Genomic DNA, 26,258 nt, shown 5'->3' with positions numbered 1-26,258 from the left:
TTGCCATATAAAAATCTTACTGTCAAAAGTACAATGTTCCCACGTCGTAACATCCATAAATTTACTTGGATATCTCCTGATGGGAAGATACACAATCAAATTGACCATATTTTGATAGATAGGAGACGCCACTCAAATATACTTGTTATCCGATCATTCAGGGCAGCAGATTGTGATACTGACCACTACTTGGTGGTGGCAAAGGTTAGGGAAAGACTGGTAGTGAGCAAACAAACAACACACAGAGTTCATATGGAAAGGATCAATCTCGAGAAATTAAATGAGGTAGAGGGTAAAGAGCAGTATTGTGTTGATATTTCAAATAGGTTTGCGGCTTTGGAAAACTTCGAAACTGAGGTGGATGTTAATAAAGCTTGGGAAAGTATTGGAGAGAATATAAAAATTTCTGCCAAGGAGAGTCTAGGTTATTATGATCTGAAGAAGCATAAGCAATGGTTGATTGATGGATGCTCAAATTAATTATTAGATCAAATAAAGCAGGCCAAATTGCAATGGTTACAGGATCCAAGCGAGTTAACTGGGATAATCTGAACAATATAAGACGTGAAACCAGCAGGCATTTCAGGAACAAAAAGAGGGAATATCTGAAAGACAAAATTGATGACCTTGCAATGAACAGTAAGAACAAGGACATTAGAGACCTGTATAGAGGAATAAATGACTTTAAGAGGGGTTACCAGCCTAGCAGTAACTTAGTGAAGGATGAGAATGGTGACCTGCTTGCAGATTCCCGACAACATTTTGAATAGGTGGAGGAACTACTTCTCTCAGTTATTGAATGTACATAGGGTCAGTGATGTTAGGCAGACAGAAATCCACTCAGCTGAGCCGTTAGTACCTGATCCTAGACCTTTTGAGGTTGAAAGTGCTACTGCAAAATTGTAAAGGTATAAATCGCCAGGTAGTGATCCAATTCCGGCAGAACTTATTCAAGCAGGAGGTGAAATATTACATTCTAAGATTCACAATCTAATTACGTAATTCTGTTTGGCATAAGGAAAAATTGCGTGATCAGTGGAAGGAGTCTATTATTGTACCAGTTCACAAGAAGGGTGATAGAACTGACTGCAGTAATTATCGGGGAATATCACTGCTATCAACTTCACACAAAATATTCTTCTCTCAAGGTTAAGTCCATATATAGATGAAATTACTGGCGATCATCAGTGTGGGTTTCGATGTAACAGATCAACTACAGATCAGATCTTCTGCATTCATCAGATATTGGAGAAAAAATGGGAGTATAATGAGACAGTACATCAGCTATTTGTAGACTTCAAGAAAGCCTATTATGTACAATATTCTGATAGAGTTTAGGATACCCATGAAACTACTTAAACTGATTAAAATGTGTTTAAACAAAACTTATAGTAAAGTCCATATAGGCAAACATTTGTCTGACAAATTTCCTATCCAGAATGGTCTAAGACAAGGAGATGCTTTATCGCCACTCCTTTTCAACTTTGCTTTAGAATATGCCAATAGGAAGGTCCAGGAAAACCAGGTGGGACTGAAATTAAACGAAACACATTACCTTATGATCTATGGCGATGAAGTGAATCTGCTTGGTGATAATATAGATACCATAAAGAAGAACACACAAACTTTAACTGAGGCAAGTAAGGAGGTTGGTCTAGAAGTAAACACAGAGAAAACTAAGTATATGTTGCTGTCTCATCACCAAAATGCAGGGCAAAATCATCACATAATGATGGGAAACAGATGTTTTAAAAATGTAGCACAGTTCAGATATGTGGGAATGACAATAACAAATCAAAACCTGATTCAGGAGGAAATTAAGAGGAGATTGAACTCAAGTAATGCTTCCTACCATTCAGTCCAGAACCTTTAGTCTTCTCGTCTGTTGTCCAAAAACATAAAAATTAGAATATACAAAACTATAATTTTGCCTGTGGTTCTGTATGGGTGAGAAACTTGGTCTCTGACATTAAGGGAGGAACACAGACTGAGGGTGTTTAAGAACAGAGTGTTGAGGAGAATATTTGGACCGAAGAAGATGAAGTGACAGGAGGTTGGAGAAAACTGCATAATGAGGAGCTTCATAACTTGTACTCTTCTTCAACTATAATTAGAATGATCAAGTCAAAGAGGATGAGGTGGGCAGGGCATGTAGCAAGAATGGGGGAGACGAGGAATGCGTATAGGATACTGGTGGGAAAGCCAGAAGGAAAGAGACCACTCGGAAAACCAAGCGTAGGTGGGTGGACAATACTAAAATGGATCTTAGAGACATAGGATGGGATTGTATTGATCTGGCTCAGGATATGGACCAGTGGAGGGCTATTGTGAACACGGTGATGAACCTTTGGGTTCCATAAAATGCTGGGAAATTCTTGAGTAGCTTCAGAATTGGCGGCTCCTCCAGAAGGGCTCAGCTCCATGAGTAAGTAAGTAAGTACTCCTGTATACAGACGGTAGGCCCTCTTGGAGGGGGGGGGGTGAGCCTGTCGTAAGGCCGCTACCTACACACAGAACACCACAAACACAAAATAAACGCGCAAGGACATCCCACAGACAGCCCATTACCCCAGTGTTCGAGCGGGCGTTAGACCGCGTGGCCACTCTAATCGGCAAATGAAATGATAGTTGACACTTTTTTTTTATTATTGCTAGTAGGGTGGGACTATGTCCCTTGCACTTCGGCCACTTCTGGCCTATTGTACCAGCCCCACATGATAGGTGAGGCTGATTGTGGAGCAATTCGTGGAATGAAGATTGGCAGGGGAAACCGAAGTACTCGGAGAAAACCTGACCCAGCGCCACTTTGTCCACCAAAAATCCCACTTGACCAGACCCGGGATCGAACCCGGGCCGCCACGGTGGGAAGCCAGAGACTAACCGCTTGAGCTATGGCGCGGCCTATAGTTGGCACTTACTCCACTTCTGCGATAGCTAGAAATTTAAGTCTAAAATCATCTGAGGTTTGTAACGACTCGCACCGCTGCCTCTAGTGCTAGCAGAATGAGTCAGGTGCTTTGTAGCTGGAAGCCCGCAACGTACAGTTATTCCTCTCCTAGGAAACAAACGTAAACTGGGGGTTATACACACGCCACGTTCAGACTGCAGTTTCTCGTTTAGCTCTGCATGTATACTTCGTCAAAACATCTGTGAGGACACGTCATACATGTACATTGAGGGGCCTACCTTAATGAAGTGAAGTCCCTTTTGCTGAACGAGACCACTACATTTTGTTTCCCATTATCTGCTACAAATAGAATATAGCATGCCGATCCGCATGGCTGCACTCGCTCAAGATTATGAACTGTCTTCGCCTGCTCGAACACTGGGATTGTGGGTTCGAATCCCACTCAAGGCACTGATGTGTCTGTGCGTTTATTCAGTGTTTGTGTTGTTCTGTGTGTCGACTGTGATTAGATTAAAAACTTAAAAAGCGGCCAAGGCACAAAAAAAAAGCTGTAGAGCCATAAATAGATAGATAGAGATAGACGGATAAAAAGATGGATAGATTAGATAGATTAGATAGATAGATAGATAGATAGATAGATAGATAGATAGATAGATAGATAGATAGATAGAGAGGTGGGTAGGCAGGCAGGTAGGTAGAAATTCTCTAATGACGAGAAGTCCTCAGATATGTTTGAGACACAGTTCAGGAGGAGGATTTTTGATTCTCCTAGCAGGGCTTCAGAAGATTTCTATTTTGTTGTATATAAAGCCGTACAGTCTGCTGAAAGTCAAACGAAGTTTCGGAAGAATATATGGCATTCAGCATCACTGCTGAAGATTAAGCCATGCAAGAAACAGCAAATTTGGTTTCCTTGCTTGGCTTAGTATTCAACTCCGAATATGTAGGCGACATGATCTTCCGAAACGTCAGTTGAGCTTCATCGAAGTAAAGTATAGTAAAGCTATCCCTGTAACAGACCGTGAAGGCCCATAGGGTTGAGACGTTGAGGATATCCCAGAAGACAGAAGGTAAAGCTGTCCCTGCGTTTAACTAATTAAGCACTACGCTATTTAGGCGTATGGGGAAGTGGCTGTATAGATCTATATTGTCTTGACCTCGACACTAGTTGGAGGTGAATGGTCAGCTTCATTCTCCGGCCGCTTTAACCCCGGGGAAAGAGTCCCTGGTATCAATTTCATAGGAGATTGGGTGGACCCCAGAGTCCGTATGGACGACGTGGAGAAGAAAAAATTCTTGACTCTACAGGGACTCGAACTCCGACCTCCCGGCCGTCCAACCCGTGGCCAGTCGCTATACCGACTACGCTGTGCTGTACTGTACTGTACTGTACTGTACTGTACTTCTACCAGACTACAGAGCGTAACATCCTACAAAATAATACCCTGCAACACTGATTTCATTTTTTAATTTTTTGTTTTGAAGTTAACCTCACAAAGACGGTTCTGTAACAGCATTAGGTGTGTGGGCATTGCGCGTTCACATTCAAGGTTATCCAACGGTTCCCCAGAATCATCTGTTGACGTGTTACGTATATACATAAACGAAACGTAACGGCACTCACTCGTCGGTGCATGAAGCTTACTTTGCTAACAGATGCGTGCCGGTCAACGAGATTCGAACCTATATCCAACAAATAAAAATAAAAGCAACTGCCATGCACTTCCTAGCAGATTGCAGACGTCAACTCGAATGTCCGTCCTGCATTTCTGTTTAAACAACACACAGCAGTGTACTGTCGAAAATATACGTTTTTATTTATAAATGCAATCACTGGCAGGAAAGCTAAAGGTAAAGCTATCCCTGTAACAGGCTGTGGAGGCCCATAGGGTTTTGAGACGTCGAGGCTCCCACATTTTCTAGAAAATCTGCTCAACAGATTGCGGTGATGTTGTCTGCCTTGCACTCCATCCGCCCTTTACCCCCAGGAAGATTCCTGGTACTCATTTCTGTTACAGGCTGAGTCGATCCCAAGGCCATAGCGCTGCTGGAAGGATTAGGTCAATTGAAAAATCCAATGACCTGAACCCGCGACCTTCCGGTTTGTAGCATAGTGCCTCAACCAACTATGCTACCGCGTGTCCCCGATTAAAAAATATATTGATCTCATATATTTTTTTAAACATATATTCATTATTATCCTTATTTCTATCCTACTTCTTTCGGTTTCATATACGCTAAGAATCAAATGTTGCCTGGGTTCCACCGTCTAACGTGCAACACGTGTATCGTTTACCTCACTAAAAGTTATTCACTTTAAAAGTTTTACATGTCTTTAAACTTTTAACTTTCTAAAAAGTTTTTCACTACATGTTTCGACTAATATGGTCACGCATTCGTAAAAAAGACACACAACATAACACAACAGGAAAAACAACCCGCCAATTCGAACAAGCATGCGCATAGAGGAGACCATATATTAATAACAGAAGCCACGATAACAGAAACACAGCAGTTTCCTCAACTATAATCTTAAACACTTGACGGTGACCATACTGATCGAAACATCTAGTGAAAACTTTAAAAGTTTAAAAGTTATATGATGTGTAGAACTTTTAACGTGAATAACTCTTAATATGTTTTATAGAAAGACGTGTTGCACGCGAGACGGGAATCAGCAGCATTTGATACTAGGTGATGTTACGATATAATACCATATGACTGTGCTGCCGAAAGCCAGCGGAAATTTACCCAACTGATTGACGGAAAGAAACATGATTATGAGTCGCGCGGGACCAGGCACCAAGAATAACTGTGCTGGCGAGTGCCAGCTGCAATATGCCCGAACGTGAATTTAGACGGTTAGCTTCAGTACGGAGTAGTTGCACGACTCCCAGAGTCGTGCGACCGAAAAATATCGCCATGAGCCCCACGGGACCTGCAACTAACAATGAATGTGCTGGCGAGGGCCATCAGCATCACACGAACCAGACAATCACCCAGTCATGAGTCGAGATTCAGCTCTCGTAAACTGTAGTCAGCCGAGAGAACGAAAGCAAAGTAATCTACACTGTTAGGAGATGATACCTAGCAACGACGAATGAAGACGTAAAAGACTGAGAAGAATTAAAGTGTGCTCTAGTGATTTGTAAGAGTGTGTACATTAGTGAGGTGTTATAATTATGTCTAGTTAAGAGTCATAAGTCTTCAATATATCTAATTATCAGTCCAAACTCCATGCGCAATTACTAACACCTGACAGTACTGTAACAGTAACACTATAATATTGTCAAACATTAATACAGTTTGGCAACATTTACATCACTGAATGTTTTAGCATAGTAAATATCTTCTTTTTAAGCTTATTTTGAATGCGAACAATGCCCAATGTCGTTACAATATTTCCCACGTTCTATGATACATAATATAGATTAATCATAGCTAAATATATGAACTTATGCCATAATATTATTTAAGAGCATGGGTATAATTCCCTCTGATTCGTTCCCACGCTGTCAAGGTTTTGTGCTGTAATTTTATGTAATCGTTAATAATATTACGATAATTATGGTCTTAATGATAGATGATGTGAACATAGACAGTGTGTCTTCAAGGTTTTGACATCCTACTCCACTCTCCTCTGCAAAATTACAATGCTATTTGCATTTACATTTATTTTCTAATGATTACAATAGGATGGCATATTTTGTACGTGGGTTCGTGTTCTGCGCGAGCATTGGAGTCTCCAGACTCTCCACAAAAGTAACACGGGAATTCTTGTGAGAGTTTCTCTTTCAAGGAGGGCACGCGGTAACGTACGCTACAAGCTTGAGGCAAAAATATAAAATTATAGTGAAACTGATATAGAAGTTTTGTTTGAAATATCGTTTTGGAAAGTTTACACAAATGCATGTTTTACTGTATATAATCTTCCTCATCCTCAAAAACATGCGGCGCGCTTGGCAAGAGCTTGCGGCACACTGGTTGAGAATTACTGATCTAGACTTGTATTCGAGAGGTTCATACGAAATACTGGATTGATATGAATCGAAATTAAACTCGCCCTGATACTACTACTAAAGCTAACGGAGAAATATTCAATAGTTTCGGCAGGCAGACAAATGTAGTTACATCTCAAGAAGCGATGTGTTCCATGCTCCATGGAGTTTGTTGATTACTTCGTAGGACGGACAGCCAAGATAACCACTGACATTTCTTGTCCTCACTCCAAGAAAAGAACGCATAAATATTTATTCAGACGCAGTGCGGTCTAAGACATGAACTGTCTTCGCCCGCTCAAATACTGGGATCATGGGTTCGAAACCCACTCGAGGCATGGATGTCTGCGTGCGTTTATTCTGTGTTTGTGCTGTCCTGTGTTTGCAGGCAGGGGCCTTGCAACTGGCTGATCCCCCTCCAAGGAGTCCTACCGACTGTGTAAAAAGTTCAAGAAATCGAAAAGCGGCCAAGGTCCAACAGAGGGCTGTACAGCCATAGATAGATGTATTCGAGAAAAAGGTAAAGATATCGTTGTAACAGTCCGTGGAGGACCATATTGTTGTGAGACGTCGAGGCTCCCACGTTTTCCAGACAATCGACTCACAAATGGCGTTGAGGTTGTCAGCCTTACGCGCCGTCCGCCTTTTACCCCCAGGAAGATTCCTAATACTCATTTCTGTCAGGCTGAGTCAAACCCAGGGCCATAGTGTGGCTGGAAGGATTAGGTAAATCGAAAAAATCCACCTCATCGTGACTCGAAATTGCGACCTTCCGGCTTGTAGCACAGTGCCTCAACCAACTATGCTACCGCGTGCCTAACAAATTAAAACATAATTATAGATGAATTGTTAATGAAATGGTTTCGAAAATTATACATACAATTAAAGCACAGCAATGTGACGGTAGTTAAAAGTAAAATAGTTCCTAGTCAAGGTAAATGTCGAAGCTGTCCATGTGGTTAATTAATTAAGCACCACGCCGTGAATGCATATGAGGGAGTGGGCGTATAGCTCCACCAGTCTTAACCTCGGTACTGGGTGGAGATAAACTCGTCATCCTACCGCTTCCCGCTTCAGACCCCCCCCCGGTGGAAACTTTGTAAGCAGGGTAGGCTGGGTGAGCACCAGAATATGTCTGGACGTTGTGCAAAGAACGCAGATCACTTGCTCCTGACATGAATTGGAAATGGATTCCTTGGCCGTCCAGACAGTACCCAACTGCCCTACCGACTGAGCTATGTCAGCTTCTAGATTATAAAGTGATATTTATTTCCAGTTCTGAATGTCGGAGCAGCCAATCAGTAAAGGAAATTCGTTCAACTTGTCGATATTATTTAATTAATAGTTTTCTTTACAGGCTCGTACGATTCGAATTCATCTAATACTTAACTAACTTCATGGAGCTGAGCCCTTCTTGAGAAGCCGCCAATCGCTCAGCTACTCAAGAACTTCCCAGCATTTTATGGAACCCGAAGTTTCATTACAGTGTTCACAAGAGCCCTTCACTGTTTCCTATCCTGATCCAGATCAATACAATTCATACTACCCCATCCTCTATCTGTAAGATCCATTTTAATATTCTCTACCCATCTACGTCTTTGTCTTCCTAGTGGTTCCTTCTGGCTTTCCCACTGATGTCCTATAGGCATTCCTCCTCTCCGCCATTCGTGTTGCATGCCCTGCATATCTCATCCTCCTTGACTTAATCATTCTGATTATACTTGGAGAAGAGTACAAGTTATGAATCTCCTCATTATGCAGTTTTCTCCAACCTCCAGTCACTTCATCTCTCTTCGGTCCAAATATTCTCAACACCCTGTTCTCAAACACCCTCAGTCTATGTTTAACACCCATACAGAACCACAGGCAAAACTATAGTATTGTATATTCTAATTTTTACGTTTTTAGACAGCAGGCAAGAAGACAAAAGGTTCTGGATTGAAAGGTAGCAAGCACTGCCCGAATTTCATCTCCTCTTAATTTCCCTCTGAATCATATTTTGATTTGTTACTGTTATTCCCAAGTATTTGAACTGTGCCACATTTTCAAAACACTTGTTAACTGTCTATATGTCATGATTCTGCCCTGCATTCTGGTGACAAGACAGCAACATGTACTTAGTTTTCTGTGCTTACTTCTAGAGTCTAGACATAAACACAGAGAATCTAGACCAATCTCGTTACTAGCATCAACTAAAGTGTCTGTGTTTCCTTCTGTGGTATCTATGTTATCACCCAATAGATTCATATCAACAGCATAGGCCAACAGCTGAAGTGTCCCATTTAATTTCAATCACCACCTGATTTTCCTAGACCTTCCTAATGGCATATAGGTAACGTTGTCCCTGTGCTCAACTCATTACGCATTACGCCATGAAGGCATATGGGGGAGTGGCTGTATAGACTCAAGCTTTCTTGATCACGGCACTAGTTGGAGGTGAGTGGTCAGTTTCACGTTCCGTCCGCCTTACCCCAGAAGAAAGAGCCCCGGTACCCATTGGATAGAAGGCTGGCTGAACCCCAGAGCAGGTCTGGACGATGAAGAAGTGAAAATTCTTACCCCCAGCGGGATTCGAACTCCAACCCCCTTGGTCATTCAGCACGTAGGCAGTAGCTATGCCGATTACGCTGTCCCGGCTCCCTTTGTAATGGCGTATTCTAACGCAGAATTTAAAAGCAATGCTTTAGATCGTATACAGTGTAAAGAGATGTCCTTACCTTAGGAAGTTAGTCTTCACGGAGCTGTAAGCTGAGGTGATGAGTCACAGATCTCTAAGATATCCCCGAGCACTGCTTGCCACACCACATTCCTGATTTCCGTGAATCACTCTTTCACATAAGTTATTACTGTTATCAGTTTATTCCGATCCATAGCACAGAACATACAAATTTTTGTCTTCTCTTTCTCTCACTGATGTTTAGGCAATTCATATGACCATTGCTGTCACACTAAAAATCGAAGTTTAATATTTACGCTTTACTATCTCATCGAGGTACGGCGAAACTGTGGTCAAATATATCTATTCTTGAATAAGTTACACTTGCATAGTCTCTGAAGATTGTTCCAGGAGTTTATTTCAAGCTTTACATACGGACGTGGTCCCGAGTGCGTGTAGCACACAGCTATGGAATGCGGGCTGTACTGCCAACACGCAATAACAAAATTCCACCAGATCAGAAGGCCACTCTACTGGACGGCACTAGAAAGCTTACTGGAACCTAAGTTCGAATAAATGAATGGTGACTTCCTCATGACCTAAATTAACTGATGATCTAGAGAGATCATTCAGTTTTGATATAATTTTAATACAACCTACTCATGAATGGTTTATCTACATAATTTAATGGCAATATTTGTATTTTAATTACCGTCGGAATTAACACAGATTAATATCAATATTTAATTGAATCAAAGTTGTTCATTGCCGGTCACGGTAGCCGAGCGGTCTAAGGCATGCACTGTCTTCGCTCGCTCGGAAGCCGGGGTCGTGAGTTCGAATCCCACTCAGAGCATGGATGTTTGTTTGCGTTTTTCTGTGTTTGTCTATAGGTAGAGGCCTTGCGATGAGCTGATCACTCGCCCAAGGTGTCCTACCGTATGTGTAAGATCGAGAAAACCCGAAGTGAACGGAGTTCATGGAGGTAGGCCTAGGCCCACTGGGGCTGTAGTGCCAAGGAAAAAAAAAAGTTGTTCATTAATTTGTGGCCGTTCCCTAAGGTTAACAAGCAATTAATATCTGAAAATTAAGGCATGATACGTCATTATTAACCAGTAAAGAAAACAATCGGTTAATCCTGTTTTGCAAAAAGTCACTGCTTATTAAATTTTACGTTAAAAATAAAGTAGTACCTACCCTTAATTAATTAATTAAGCACCACGCCACAAACACATGTCGGGGAGTCTCGACCTTGGCACTAGATAGAGGTGAATGGTCAGTTCGACGCCCCGGCCACTTTATCCCAAGAGAACGATACACCAGTACCCATTGGACAGGAGGCTGGGTGGACCACAGGGTGGGTCTGTGCGTTGTGGTATTAGAAAATTCTCTTGCCATTGCCGGCAATAGAACCCCGACCTTCCAGCCTCTAGCCCGTCGCTATACCAACTCCGTGAGCATAATACAAACGTAGACATAATATATGGGCAAAATACAAAGTTGATTTCATGTTTAAGCTCGTAGTACATACAAAAATCATTGTGGCTTAAAGGGTCTAATGCTTTTGATTTTCATTTTTTTTCATACGTTTATTTATATAGTCTTATTCCTTCGAGAGGCATGCTACAACTTTTTAGCATAACAATTTATGATCTGGGAATGGAACATTTACGGTCATAAATGGAAATAATAGGACCCAGCTCCAAAGTCACCCAAGAATAACCGCCGACGAAATATCCCATCGAATATTTCATTCAGTTTCAAACTCACAATATGCGTATATATTTAAAAAACACTCCGTGGCCTGTAATCCGCAAACGAACTATACCGACCGAGCGACCGCCGCTTGTCGGCGAAGTTAGTGCCAACTTTTGTGGATATAGGGTGTCACGTGGTCAGCGCAACGGATCCCCACGGCCGTTAATCTCTGTTTTCTAGACCGGAGCCGATATTTCCTTGAAATAGCTCCTCAGTTATCCTCACGAGGCTGAGTGGACCCCGTTCCAGACCCACTACTTCTCAGAAAATCTGGTAGTTCCGGAAATCAAACCCGGGACCTCTGGATGTGTAGCCAGGAACTCTGACCACTAGACAAAAGATGCGGTCATGCATATACTTAATTCTTCCAAGACAATTATACGATTTCTACTTGAAGACATGCTTCGGCCACTATTTCTGGCCATCATCTAACGGTGCCTATACAGTCATTCTCGACTCTGCCTATGCTCTTCCTCCTCTACTGGCTAATGTTTAGTATTGGAGAAGGTCGTATTGTTGTTTACAGCGCTGGTTTTTAGTTACAGACTTAAAGATATAGCGTAAAAGCAAAGGTAAAGTTGTTCCTGCCCTTAACTAACTAAGCACTACGCCATGAATGCGTATGGGGAAGTGGGTGTATAGATCCAAATTTTAATTTCGACACTATTGGGACGTGAGTGGTCAGCTTCACGCACTGGCCGCTTTACCCTCGGTACTCATTGGATAGGAGATTGGGTGGGCCTTAGAGCAGGTCTGGACAACGAAGAATATAGAAAACTTTTGATCCTATGGGACTCGAACTCTGATCCCGCGGTCGTCCAGCCCGTAGCCATAAACAAATACTGTAAATTGTATAAACTATTGTCCTTATTTTCCGAAGGGTATATGTTATTCGCAAAGTAAGAATATTTCAATTATGCATTAGCCTTAAAATTTGTTTTTTATATAGCTACTTTGATTTCAATTAAATTAAAATAAGTTAACTCGAACTAGTTAAAAAAAGTAAAGTAAAGCTATCCTTGTAACAGGCCGTGGAGCCCCATAGGGTTGTGAACGTTGAGGGTCCCACACTATCTAGACAATCGGATCAAAGATGGCGGTAAGGTTGTCAGCCTTACGCGCCGGCCGCGCTTTACTTCCCAGGAAAATTATTTAATTAATTCCTGGTACTCATTTCTGTTAGAGGCTGAGTAGACCTCAGGGCCTAGTGCGGCTGGAAGGATTAGGCCAACTGAAAAAAATCCGGTTCCGTCCATTACAGTGATCGCGCGGTCTAACACTGGGGTCGTGGGTTCTAATCCCACTCGTGGCATTGTTATTTGTCTGCGTTTATTTTGTGTTTGTGTTGTTCTGTGTGTAAGTAGCGGCCTTGTGACGGGCTGACTCTCCGTCCGCGGAATCCTATTGTTTGTGTGTAGGATCAAGAAACTGAAAAAGCAGACAAGGCCCACAGAGAGCTCTAGAGCCATAGATAGGTACTCATGGGTCTTATGTAATGATCGGTAATGGTCGCTTCCTTGATAAGCACGGTAGTATCAGGTTCACTTGGGGCACGTGCACTCAAACATATACGTATTTTCGCTTTTTTATATGGCGGTCTGCAGTGGCGGCTCGTGGCTCAAATAGATGGTGGGGCTAATATGAGACAGTGATATATTCTTACGTTGTTATATAATAATAATAATGTCGCGTATCGCGGGGTATATCGCGACAAATAACTTCACGATGTATTTGATGTAGCGAATTTTATTTCACACTCGCTCTTACAATCACCCAAATTACAATCTGACGATTACTGCTATCTGCAGTATCACAATTAGTACACTGAAAAATGCCACAATACAACTGACTAGTTGCTGGCTAACTCGGCGGTAGCTCCAGGACTCGCTGACTGTCTCAGTACAACTGACTGTGAATAGCCTTCGCTGCGCCTCATGTAGCCTCGATCGGACCATACGGAAAACGGCCGCGTAATAGGCACCCTCTTTGCCTGGCGCTGTGTTGCTATGTAACGCTNAATAATAATAATAATAATAATAATAATAATAGGTAGTAGTGATGCGAGTTGTAGTACAAAGTGGTAGTAGTACTTTAAAACATGTGAAAATATTTTGCACTTAGCAGTATTAGAAAATTTAAGTATGCTCCATTGCAATTCATGCCATTAATTAAAATAATGCTTTAAAAGTTACCTCGTTTATACAGAAACTACGCTCGTCTATTCTTCTGGGAAGTAAATAATCACTTTTTGGCTGAATGCCGGAATCTCTGCAATCATGTCCTTATGAATGCTAAGTACAGCCAGTGCCTTCAGACGTTCTTGACCCATTGAGTTCCTTATATATGTCTTAACTCTTTTTAGAGTGCTGAAACAACGCTCGGATTCGGCGGTTGATGTTGGAGTTGTAAGTACAATATCTGTCAGTCTGAGTATTTCTGACAGAGCGTTCCAGATTGTTGTCTCTTATTAATGTCCATAGAGGAAGAACAGTCTTTACGTTTGCAAATGTGTCACGCTTATAAAGGACACTAAGTTCGCCCGGATTTTTTTCTCTGGGATTTACTGAAGGACAGGGTGTATGCAAACAAACCGCGTACGTTACAATATTTAAAGGACAACATTTCGGCTGAAATCAGGAACACCACTGAAGAAACACTGCAGCGAGTCACGGCGAATATGCAAACGCTGGTGGAGACGTGCCTATTTGAAAACGGCGGACACTTTCACCACCTGATCTGATCACGGCACACAATCCAAGATAAGATATGTGTTAATTACTTTAATATCTGTATGGTGTATTTTATATTACAGCTCATTTCGTAAGGCCGGTTCTATATGAATCACCCTGTATATTACAGCACTGATCACCAGCTCTCTAGGAAAGGCAACTTTATGTGCTGCAAATAGCCGGTCACGGTAGTCGAGCGGTCTAAGGCATGCACTGTCTTCGCTCGCTCGGAAGCCGGGATCGTGGGTTCGAGTCCCACTCAGGGCATGGCTGTTTGTGTGCGTTTTTCTGTGTTTGTGCACAGGTAGAGGCCTTGCGACGAGCTGATGACTCGCCCAAGGAGTCCTACCGAATGTGTAAGATCTAGTAAACCGAAGTGAAACGGAGAGTTTCATGGAGGTAGGCCTAGGCCCAAAATTGGGGCTGTAGCGGCACAGAAAGAAAAATGTGCTGCAAATAATTGCGGTTCAATTAATGAAAAACATTTTGTGTGATGCGCTTCTTCGAAACGATATTTCATCTGGTTCACTGTTGCGTCACACGCCTCTTCAGCTTCGGCGCCTGTGTTCACATCTTTCCGCGCACGTTTCGTTGAACGTTCTGAATTTCGTTCTAGTTCAGGCAAATTGTTTCTGATGACGTTTATTGCAGTTTCGAAGTGCTGAATTGCAGTACAAATATTTAGAGCATTTCCTGACAATTTCTGTATTGTGTTGTACAGAATGTCTACATGTAAAAGAACGGAATTAAAAAACGACAACAAATATGAGAATTGTAAGATTTGAGGCTTTCACGGCGGTGCCTATGAAGAAAGCAGTTTTCTGGGATTTGGCACCGTGTATATGTGGTGTTAATCGACGTTTCGGAGGAACGTATCGCCTCCATCTTCAGGGTAGAAGAAAAAATATAAGAAATCTGCAAGCGAAGAGACCGTGAGAACCGGTAAAAGCAGACTTGCAGATTTCTTATATTTTTTCTTCTACCGTGAAGATGGAGGCGATACGTTCCTCCGAAACGTCGGTTAACACCACATATACACGGTGCCAAATCCCAGAAAATTGCTTTCTTCAAATATGAGAATTCCCCATCATTCAACAAATTAGCCAGTCCTATGGACTCTCGAATTGTAGCATCATCCCAACCGTCTTCATTTCGAATCATGTCTAAACACTGAAGTAGAGCATCCTTGTTGTTGAAGACAGTATTTACAACTCTACTGTGAAAGTCCCAGCGCGTTTCTACAGCCTTCGGAATCGCCCGGCGACATACAGTCCTTAATAAATCGGAGCGCTTGGGCGAAACAGAAGAATGATGAAAGGCCCGATATAATGATAAAAAACCACCGGTCTGTTTTGCATCTTTTTGGCGTGTTCATGGTGCACGCTTATGTAGTACTGCCTGATGATGATCAGAAATAGTGGTCGAAACATAGGAATGTAGAGAGCGTATAATTATATATCATATATAATTATATTAATTATACATATATTGTAAAAATTAAACTGAATAAAATATTCTATACACAATATGACGCTAAAATACAATATTATTACGCCATCAAATAGATGGCAAGAGTTCTGTTTTCAGGGATGGAAAGTAGGAAAACTGACTGGTTGACTGTCGAGTTCCCTCCTTTTGTACGTACCTCCTGTTTTTCTACACGCGGCTTGCTCTAGTTGCTGCCTGCTTTAACCTCATTTCTATTGCTTACACTTCTACCCTGAAGATTGAAGCAATCGTAAACGTATGTTGACTGTCATCAGGTTACGCACCGTTACATCCCAGAAGACAGAATTCTTCCCAAGGATTGTAGTATCGTGGGACTGTGGACCGTTTGACAGAACAACTGGGAAGCAGCATGCAAAACGTTGGGAATCGTTGTCATAGACCGAGATGAATTTGTATACAGTCCGGGGTCGTTGACCTGGAAAGCATTTTGATATGTTAACTTGTCGGATGCGGAAGGTCGGTTGGAATGTTGGATTCGCACAGTGTTCTGTACCATGTTAAACAAGTCTATTAACATATCAGCATGGCTTCGGATGGAAGTAGATGGCCGCCGGATTTCTGAATCACTTCGAGTGGGTGCGTTCTGAACACGGCGGGTTCTCTGACTGGGGACGGAGCAGGTGGCTTCCAGTTATACAGGATCTCTCTACACCTCTACAGTCCTTTGTTGGACCTTGACCGCTTTTTCAGTTTCTTAATCCTATACACAGTCGGTAGGACTCGTTGGACGGGGGATCAGCCCGTCGAAAGGCTGCTACCTACACACAGAACAACACAAACACGTAATAAACGGGCACAGATATCCATGCCTCGATTGGGATTCGAACCCATGATTCCAGAGTTCGAGCGGGCAGAGACAGTTTCTGCCTTAGATGGCGCGGCCACTGTGGTCGGCTCAGGTCGGGAGTATAGATATGATTATAGTAAAAAGGGGTTTGCGAACAATTGACTAGGGGTAGTCATCATGATTGGGGGTTGGACAAGCGGCTAACTCGTTCTTAACAGTTAAAGAAGGTAAATTTGTTCTTGTACTTAACTAATTAAGTACTGAACCATGAAGATCTATGGGGGAGTCCACGTATCCTTGACCTTAGCGATAGATGGAGATGAGTGATCAGTTCCACGGCCCAGAGGCTTTTTCTGTCTCCCGATATCCACTGGATAAGCTGCTGGGTTAGCACCAGGGACGGTCTGGACGCTGTGAAAATAAAAATATCTGCTGCTGTAGGGAATCGAACCTCTTACTGGTGTAGTCCGTAGCCTAGTAACTATATACACGGATCTATCCCAGCTTCTCGCGTGGTTTTACGCGAAAGCTGAAATTTCATTTCTCTGTACAGTAAACCCTCGCTAATCTGGAGTAATTTGGGGGGACGTCATTCTGGCTGAACGATAACCCGCATTAGTGAAGCAAATGGTGGCCCTAAAAGGGGGGNCCTTTTCGGCTGTCCATGACTGCTTATTCAATATATTCGCAGCTTCCTTCCATACTTGGAGGGCGTCTCCTCCATCCGCAACCTGAGGACGCGTCATGCCGTGGTGACAAGGGACCCACTTCTTCAAGAAGGGCTTGGCTCCATGAGTGAGTGAGTGAGTAAATGAAAAAATATTACTGTGGAGCGATTGTCTAGAAACTATAAAAAGACAGTATATTTATTCGTCGATAGAAAACTCAGAAGTTGTACTTATTTTGAATGTAACAATGCAGGATTGAAGAAATCGTCAATTTTTTCTGATCATGCACGTGACTAACCTGCCTTATTGAATTCCATGGTAAAGAGGGGTAAAGCTATCCCTGTAACAGGCCGTGAAGGCCCATAGGGTTGTGAGACGTTGAGAATCCCACATTATCTAGACAATCGGCTCAAAGATGGCAGTAAGGTTGTCAGCCTTACGCGCCGGCCGCCCTTTACCTCCCAGGAAGATTCCTGGTACTCATTTCCGTTAGAGGCTGAATCGACCCAGGGCCATAGTGCGGCTGGAAGGATTAGGTAAACTGAAAAAAAATCAACCTAATCGGGACTCGAACCCGCGACCATCCGTGCTGTAGCATAGTTCCCCACCCCCAAGGACAAGGAAGAGAAGGAAACGAATATAAGTTGGAAAATAAAAACATTTTTTCGGTGTAATCTACATACCGGTATTTATCTACAGGGACTGAGGAAAACCACGAATAACTTCAGTCAGGACGGCGGGTGTCCCTGCCAGATTCGAAGCAAGAACCCTCCGAATTACAGGTCTAGAACGTTACCGCTAGACCAACCTTCTCGGTGCTATTTATATGACTGCACATTACGTCTCAGTAGTGACTGGGTTCTGAATACATTTGACAACAGTGTTTACTGATGAGTCAAGGCATAGTCTGTCATTGGCTTTTATAAACTGAACCTACCGACATGAAGACAGTGTATGAACTATCAGCTTTTACATTGTGCTGCCATTTCTGTGAGATGTATACATTTAGTGGTTTCTTAGTAATATTGGCAGTCCTGGTATTTCCAGGTGAGAGCAACAAAAGGAAGAAAGCCTTCAAGCGAGAGGTTTAAAGAGCAACAGGTATGTGAACCAATGAGAGGGGCTCTGTTGCGTCACGTGACTAATTTCATGGCAATATAATTTTATGGTTAACCTGCTAGCCAAAGAGCTCGAATGACAAAGTGCATTCACTTGTAGAGGTTACTATTCTTCAGCATAAACGCACGACATCAGATTCGATATTAATTGCATCCTACAGTTCAGCTACCTTTCGGAGCCAGGACGTCTGGAAGAAGTCTCTTCCTCTTCACGCCTGTTCCATTCTTTCTCCTTGTACTTTTTCGTACTACCCTCTTTGCCTTCCATTTTTTCTTTTATCTTTCACTCTATCTTCTCCTCCATCTCCTATTCATCTCTCCCCTTCTTCTTTTTCTACTCCTCTTATTACTTCGAAAGCTATTCCTGTATGAGGCCGTGGAGGCCCATAGGGTTGTGAGACGTCGAGGCTCACACATTTTCTAGACAGTCGGCTCACGGATGTCAGTGAGGTTGCTAGCTTCATGCGCCTGCCGCTCTTTACCCGTCAGGAAGATCCTTGGTACACATTTCTGTTAGAGGCTGAATCAACCTCAGGGCCATAGTGCGGCTGGAGGGATTAGGTCAATTGAAAATGACAATGACCTCATCTGGAATCGAACCGTCGACTTTCCGGTTTGTAGCATAGTGCCTACTTGTAGAACTAGTGCGACTTCCGTTGACAACTCATCGGTATGTCTCGTCATTTGTTATATAAGCTTTCGATTAATTAACTTCCCTTAATTTCTACCTCATTAACTTTCCTTACCTACATGTTATCGATTGATACATCGACGGCAACGTTAAATAATAACACAAATAATCGATCACAAATCATTTCCTTTATATAGCATTTTACAGTTCATATATCCACATGAAAATATTATCATTATTCACAGAATAGACACGATACTCTAAATCAAAAGATCGTTCTCTCGTTTGTGACGTACTACATAACTCAAGTTCATGCAACGAGTTAACTCGCCATACTTCACGCTGTCGTAACCAGAAACTGAGTAGTGACAACGGTAAATCTCAAGCTTACATAATTTATTACCTATATTCTGTACAGAGAGATATAGAGAGACAGAAAGTGCGAGAGAAGGATATGTAGGCATGTGAATTATCAATCCCCGTACTCTATTTCACGTGCCTGGATCCCCAGTGGTTCTCTAGATATCGCTATGAAACCGAAAGCTAATTAATTAATTTTTTATTTTTTTAATTCGCTTAGTGGGGGTTGGAGTCCAACTGGGTCCACTCGGCACGGCGGCCACTGATTGGCCTATTGTAGCCTGCTCCGGGTGATTATGATGATGGAGAATTTGGTGGAATGAAGATTGGCAGAGAAAACCGAAGTACTCGGAGAAAACCCGCCCCAGCGCAACTTTGTCCACCACAAATCCCACTTGACCAGACCAGGGATCGAACCCGGGCCGCCGCGGTGGGAAGCCAGCGAATAACCGCTTGAGCTATGGCGCGGCCTTAACCGAAAGCTAAGTAAACATTTCATGCAGCCACCATTTTGTCTTACATTCTGCGGAAGAAATACCTTAATAATATTTGCTTCTTTTTTAATATACCTGTTACCACACATAATTTGACGTCCGTACATTAAGCGCCGCTATTGTCGGGCCTCCCTCACAGTTTCGTGCGTCTGTCGTATTTGTATTACTGATTACAGGAAATGAGAGAATATGAGTTTGGGATAACTTACAATGGCATAATACCAAATTTAATCAGAATGTGTCCAGCGGTTCTCGAGTTGAAACATGCGGACAGACAAACACGACGGACCCCATCACTTCGTGCACATAGCGCAAAGAAAGCATAAGAACCTGCAACTGAAGATGATGAAATTAATATGGTAAAGTTAAAAGGTATAGTTGTCCTTGTGCTTAACTATTTAAGCACTACGTCATGAAGACGTATGGGGGAGTGGATGCATAGAGCCACATCTTCTTAACCTCGGCATTAGTTGAAGGTGAGCGGTCAGCTTCACGCCACGGCCGCTTTATCCCCGGGAAAGATCGCCCGGTACTCATTGTATAGGAGGCTGAATGGACCCCAGAGCCGGTCTGGACGTCATGGAGAAGTGAAAATATATGGACCTAAGCTTATTTATTTTACGTAAGTTGTCATGGTTACAATTAAAGAAAGACAAACTGCCGAATTACTGATAAAAGTAACTGATTTTGAATTTTTAACGACATTTTTCCATGTACGTATGTTATATAGAGTTGGTTTAGAGAATGAATGCCCGTGATAAATCCCAAAACTGGAAGCACCAGTGTCCGATTTTGAAGTGGGCTAACCATTCTGGAGAACTAAGGCGGTAAGACTATAGACAGAGATATTCCTATGCTTAATCGATTAAATTCCAATCATGCTGGCGTATGGGTGAGTGTAGGTATAGTTCCACGAATCTTAAGTTCGGCACTAGATGAAGATGAGTAATTTTTTGTTTGTTCTGGTTCCTAGTTTTGGAGGTGACTCCTAGACATGCAAGCATGTGCTAATACATTTTGTAATACCAAATAAATGCATATGTACGTGTACATATATACACAAATATATGGATGTATAATAATTTATAGAGAATAAAACTTCATTTTATCCTTCTTGTAACTTCACAACTATTTTGAATTTTACTTGCGTAAATTCAATGCGTATCGGGGATAATTGCCGGAATCTCTGCAACCCGGAGCACACAACTAAATGACAGTGAACGGTGGAATATCTATGTGACTGAAGGTCTTTGACCGAATGGGTCTTGGAGTGTGTCCTCCCATCCTGTCAGTTTTCTTTCATAGAGAATGCTGCGGATAGTTCTCGTATAAAGCAGGTATAGCTGTCAATAGTGGAAATTTCGAAAAGCAAATTCATGTAACGATATGTGTGTGGAGTGAAATCAACTATGATTGGAAGCGAATACTCGTTGGAATTATGCAACGTGTTTCACACAGGCCAGGTAGGCAAGAAATATCAGTAGTGAGAGAGTAAATTGGACGAAATTTACCAGCAAACTAAATGGAGCAAAGCCCTTCTTGATAAACTAACAGCTGTTCAGCTATTCGAGAAATTCCCAGAACTTTCTAGAACTCGAAGGTTCATTACCATCCCTATCCTGAGCATGATAAACCCAGTCGATGACTTCAAATCCTGTTTCTTTAAGATCTGATTTAATATACTAACATCCACGCCTAGGTCTTCCGAATCTAAAATCTTGCACATATTTCTCTTTTCTCACATCTGTGCCACATGCCCCGCCCATTTTCTTCTTGATTTGATGATGCCAATACAATTTTGCGAGCAGTACAAATTATGAAATTCCGCACTGTGCAATTTTCTGCACACACTTGTTGTTCCTCGTATATTCATAAGTTTTTCGCAGCACCCCTACGCCTTTATAGCATAGTGCTTAATCAGTTAAGCACAATGACAAGTTTACCATTTTACCCTCTTCAAAATACCTTATTCCCTCAGTGTGAGAGGCCAAGTTTCACCTATCCGTAACTTCGTACTGCAGCGTTCACAGAAGTTGTGCCCAGTGTAGTGCCATTATCTAATTACAGAAGTCTCAGCTTCTTTCGTCAGTAGTGCATAGAACTTTTGGTGAAATAAAATGCAGAAATCCATAATATCTGCATATTATTTCTACATTTATATAAACACTGCTGATTTTCAAAAGAGTACCTGGTAATATAATGCACATCAAAACACAACAGGAGTGCATAATACAATCAGTCACACAATTTTCAGTGCTACAGATCATCTTTAAGGACACATTTAACAGTAAGCCTATTAAGTTAACATTCGATTAAACATTGCTGAGTATCGCAATTACATTTTATGTAATAAGATAATCATGTATAGTCCTTAGAACAATAAAATGTAAGTTCTGTTGTATAAGAACACTGCCTTAAATGACGGCATAATACAGCGAAGTATAAAATTTGATGTAACCTAACCTGACCTAACCTACAGTGAACGTCACATAACCTTGCATGATCAAACTGAGAAGTACCAAATAACAACATTCTGAAAGCAGTAATAAAAATATATTTAAAAAGTTTCAGTAACAAAGACATCAATTTTCGACAATATCAGACTTCTAAAAACCCTTGAACATATAACAAATCTGAAAATATTCGACACTATTAACTGGCCGAAAGTTTAGGAATAGTTTCAGAGGTGGAAAATTTTATCCCGATAAAGTATTTTTAAATATTCGAAAAATTGTGAATGTTTAAATTTTATAATTTAAAAAATTAAACAGTTTTGAAAATTACGACTTGAAAATTGAAAAAGCCTAATGTATGAGCAGCAACATATACTAATTTTCAGGTTCAGCACAATCCAGTATTTCCATAAATTTAAAAATTTGAAAATGTCAAATTAAGAAGTTGTGTAAAATTTAAAAATATGTAAATGCTGGAAAAGTTCCTAACTTAAAAAGCTTATTTTTTTATAATGTAGGACCTACTCGAAGAGTTTAATATTGCCGGTATTCTGAAAGGTTTAGCTATATAGCATTTTGGAAAGTGTACGAAATTACAATTTCCGAAAACATAGATATACCAAGATATTAAGAAACCAAAACACTGAAGATTCAGTAAAAATACAATAATTATCGAAAGCAATCTAAATATTAAAAATTACGACCCTGTCATAAACCCCCAAATTAAAAGCCGCGTATGGAGGGGGTAGGTCTGATAAGCCAAAATAATGTAACCTAACCTAACCATATCTGTAAAGTTCGGGGTTCTAATAGCGGCGAAAATTAAGAGTAGTGTAGTTAGATGTAGAATCCACCGAAGTTTCGGAGGAAAGTATCGCCTTCATCTTTAGGGTAGAAGAGTAATATGAGCAAGTGGAAAGCCACTCTTCGGTTCTGAAGATGGAGGCGATAAATTCCTCCGAAATATTGGTGTACTCCTATCGAACTACACGGCGTTACAATCCTGCTCTCAAACCTAATCTGACCAACCTTAACCTTTACCTGTATGTGTGCAGGTGGATGCGCAGCAATCAAACACACCAGCTTAAATTTGTACTAACTTTACTTATCTTGATCTGAATCTAACGTAACTACAATTCATTAATCTGAAAATTATCAAACAGAAAATTTCTGAAAATGTTTTAAAATTTAAATATTTAAGAAGTCTAGAATATGTAATATTCGTAATATTTCAAAAGTTTAAAAATTAGAATATTCTCAAGCATCTAAAAATCTGAAAATATCCGAAGATATAGACTCTTCAAAATTTCTCAAAGGGTTTAACATATTTAAAAAAAAAACCGCTGTGTATTCGAAAATATAAGAAGTTTCAACATATTCGGAAATTCCTGCATTTTTTAATTATAGTAGTTTCCAAGACGTAAATTTCCTTCCTAGTACAGAAATTTAAGAAAATCCGATGATATACATTTATTTTTTTTTTGTATTCTAAATTTAAAACTTTACAAGATTTTAAAAAATGCGAGATTTCTAAAAAAAACACCATCTTACAAATTTAATACTTTTTCTAAAATCAGAATTGACGAATTTCCAAAATTTCATTGTTTTGAAATTTATAATGCTTGACTATGTCCATATCATAAATTCTTTTGAAAATTTCTACATGAAAAAAGAACAAACTAAAATGCTAAAAATTAAAGTGATGGGAAAATTACATATTACAACATTTCAATAAATTTTAAATTTAATACCTTTTAACTTTCCATGAATTAAAAGTCGAAATTCTCACGTGGTTATCTAGAGTTTTGAGTCATGACCCTTTCTTTAACCAACATAACCTATCCAATCTGAACAAGTGCAGCCCAAATGCACAGGTGGATGTGGAATGGTCTGATGCTGTAATGTAACTCAGTGTAACTTAAACCGAAGAAGATCTGCACAAATGTGCATCTGAATGCACTGTGTTCTGATGCCCCAACCTAACATGGCCATACATAACCTAACCTAACCCAATCTGACCAAGCTGAGACTGATCTTGCTTGTTAATGAGCAGTTGCCTCACGTCCCAATATAACCTAAGCTAACCTAGTTTAACCTTCACACCAATACATAACAGAATTTGCATATGGGTGCTCAGTGGTCTCATGACTTACTCTAACTTCTAACCAAACCAAACCTAACCTAACATAGACTTAGGCAAACTTATCCTAACTGTATGAAACCGAAAACTACTGAATTGCAAGACTCTGTAATTTAACTACTCCAGAAGTTTAAAGTATACCAAATGATTTTAAAATTTTAAAACTGTAAAGATTTAAAAGTCCTTGAACATACCAAACTTTCCAAATATATCGAACAGTATTAACTGAATTAAGTTCAACACACAGTTTAAAAAATTTAAGAAATTTCAAAACACTGAAATCTGAACTCATTAGCCTAGCAAGTTACAATTATACTTAAGAATTGTTAAATTTGATGTTCCCCCTTTTTATTATTTGCAGATAACATACACATTTTTATATAATACTTAAGACAAGGCTAGTGATTAGAAAAATGATGGGAGACTATGGTAAGTGCCATATGATGAAGGGGAGATTCCAACACCCAACCACACTCCAATTATTTGCCCATCTAAATAGAATTTAACATCATGCACAGAAGTTGCTCAAGTCCCCTCAGAACTGAAATACAGTGGAACCTCGCTTAAAGAGCACCTATCATAATGAGTAATTTGCATAACGAGCAAAACAAATTGTAAAAAAAAAATGACTTGCTTAACGAGCAACGTTTCGCATAATGAGTGACAAGAGGGGAAGTCCTGGATTGTGTGTGCTTGCTACATCAGTCTGTGTTGAGCACTCGTTCCTCTAGCATCTTAGTGTCGCTTGTGATCACACATTTTTCCAAACTTGTGTTCAGACATATTTGTGATTTTTTCTGTGCAAAGTTTAATAACTCTTGCAAAAATGTCCCTGAAGAAAAAGTCGCAAAAAGACAGCCATAAGAGAATAAAAATAACCGTAGAAATGAAACGTAAAATCATTGAAAAGCGAGAGCGAGGTGTGAGCATGGCTGATCTAACACACACATACAATCGGTCTACATCAACGATTTGCACGATTTGGAGTTGCATTGCATTTCACAGCAAGAAGTTGTGGAGGAGAGTTTGTCAGAGAAGGAGGAGGAGGTAACAGCAAAGCAACAATCTTCTGGTGCAATAAGAGAAATGCTGAAAGAATGGGAAACTGTTGCATCATACATTGAGAAGCATCACCCTAATAAGGCAGTGGCTATGCGTGCTACAAATTTATTTAATGATAATGTTGCGTCACATTTTCACCAAATTTTGAAGCGTCGGCAAAAACAAATGTCTCTAGACAGCTTAATAGTAAAAGGAATTAGATATGTATCGTAAAGTAAAGTAAAGTAAAGTAAAGCTATCCCTGTAACAGGCCATGAAGGCCCATAGTGTTGTGAGACGTTAAGGGTCCCACCATAAATAATAAACTAATTATTTCGATTTTTTTTGTCTGCAAATTGAATTCGCATTTCAGGTTGCTTCATTCCGCATAGAGGAAAAGATGAAGATGATTCATGCTCCTTAACAATGTATATATAATTTTCTTTGAATAAACGTTATACATAAAATTTTTCGAGTATTTTTTTTTTGGCATGGAACGCATTATCGTATTTTACATTAATTTATATGGGTAAAATTGTTTCGCTTAACGAGTGTTTCGCATTACAAGTAGGTTTCTGGAACGAATTATGCTTGTTAAGCGAGGTTCCACTGTATTTGGAATGTCACCACAGTTGGTTCTATTCACAGCATTATAACTAGTGAAATATAATAGCCCTTTCAGACCCTTAACCCACAATTATGCTGACTAGAATATTATGATGAAATAGCAGGGGAAGAAGAGGAAGAGAGTGAGTAGAAAGGGAAGAAGATACAGGCAAGGGGAGGGAAGAGGAAGATGTGACTAAAGAACAAAATGAAGAATGGTGTGAAGAGGAAAGAGAGAAACTGAAAATATAATAGGCGATGAAGATTATGGATTAAGGAGAGAGGGTAATGAGAACATAAAGAAGGAAAAGAGATGAATGAAGAGGAAATACAGTAGGAGTAAAAGAGGAATAAGGAGACTGGATCAACATTGTTTTTACGGAGAAGCATCACTGCGCTAAA

At 40.7% G+C, this 26,258-nt stretch overlaps 2 protein-coding genes across 3 annotated transcripts in view; one reads left to right on the top strand and one right to left on the bottom strand.

The window, feature by feature from the left end:
- Positions 1–10,035, bottom strand: part of LOC111864124 (ATP-binding cassette sub-family G member 8) — a 95,728-nt gene extending 85,693 nt beyond the window's left edge. For both annotated transcript variants that reach the window (XM_023851157.2, XM_023851156.2), the window contains exon 1: positions 9,624–10,035. The gene's annotated coding sequence lies outside the window, so the exon portion shown is untranslated. The remainder of the gene's footprint in view (positions 1–9,623) is intronic.
- Positions 10,036–20,870: 10,835 nt separating this feature from the next.
- Positions 20,871–26,258, top strand: part of LOC111864125 (ATP-binding cassette sub-family G member 5) — a 33,272-nt gene continuing 27,884 nt past the window's right edge. Inside the window, exon 1 of the mRNA XM_023851158.2 lies at positions 20,871–21,079. Coding sequence (XP_023706926.1) covers positions 21,026–21,079 — 54 coding nt within the window. The 5' untranslated portion in view covers positions 20,871–21,025. The remainder of the gene's footprint in view (positions 21,080–26,258) is intronic.

This window comes from Cryptotermes secundus, unplaced genomic scaffold, assembly GCF_002891405.2.
Source record: "Cryptotermes secundus unplaced genomic scaffold, Csec_1.0 scaffold1000, whole genome shotgun sequence".
In the NCBI taxonomy this organism is placed as follows: domain Eukaryota; kingdom Metazoa; phylum Arthropoda; class Insecta; order Blattodea; family Kalotermitidae; genus Cryptotermes; species Cryptotermes secundus.
Note: the sequence above shows the minus strand (reverse complement) of the source record. Positions and strands in the feature narration are given on the sequence as shown.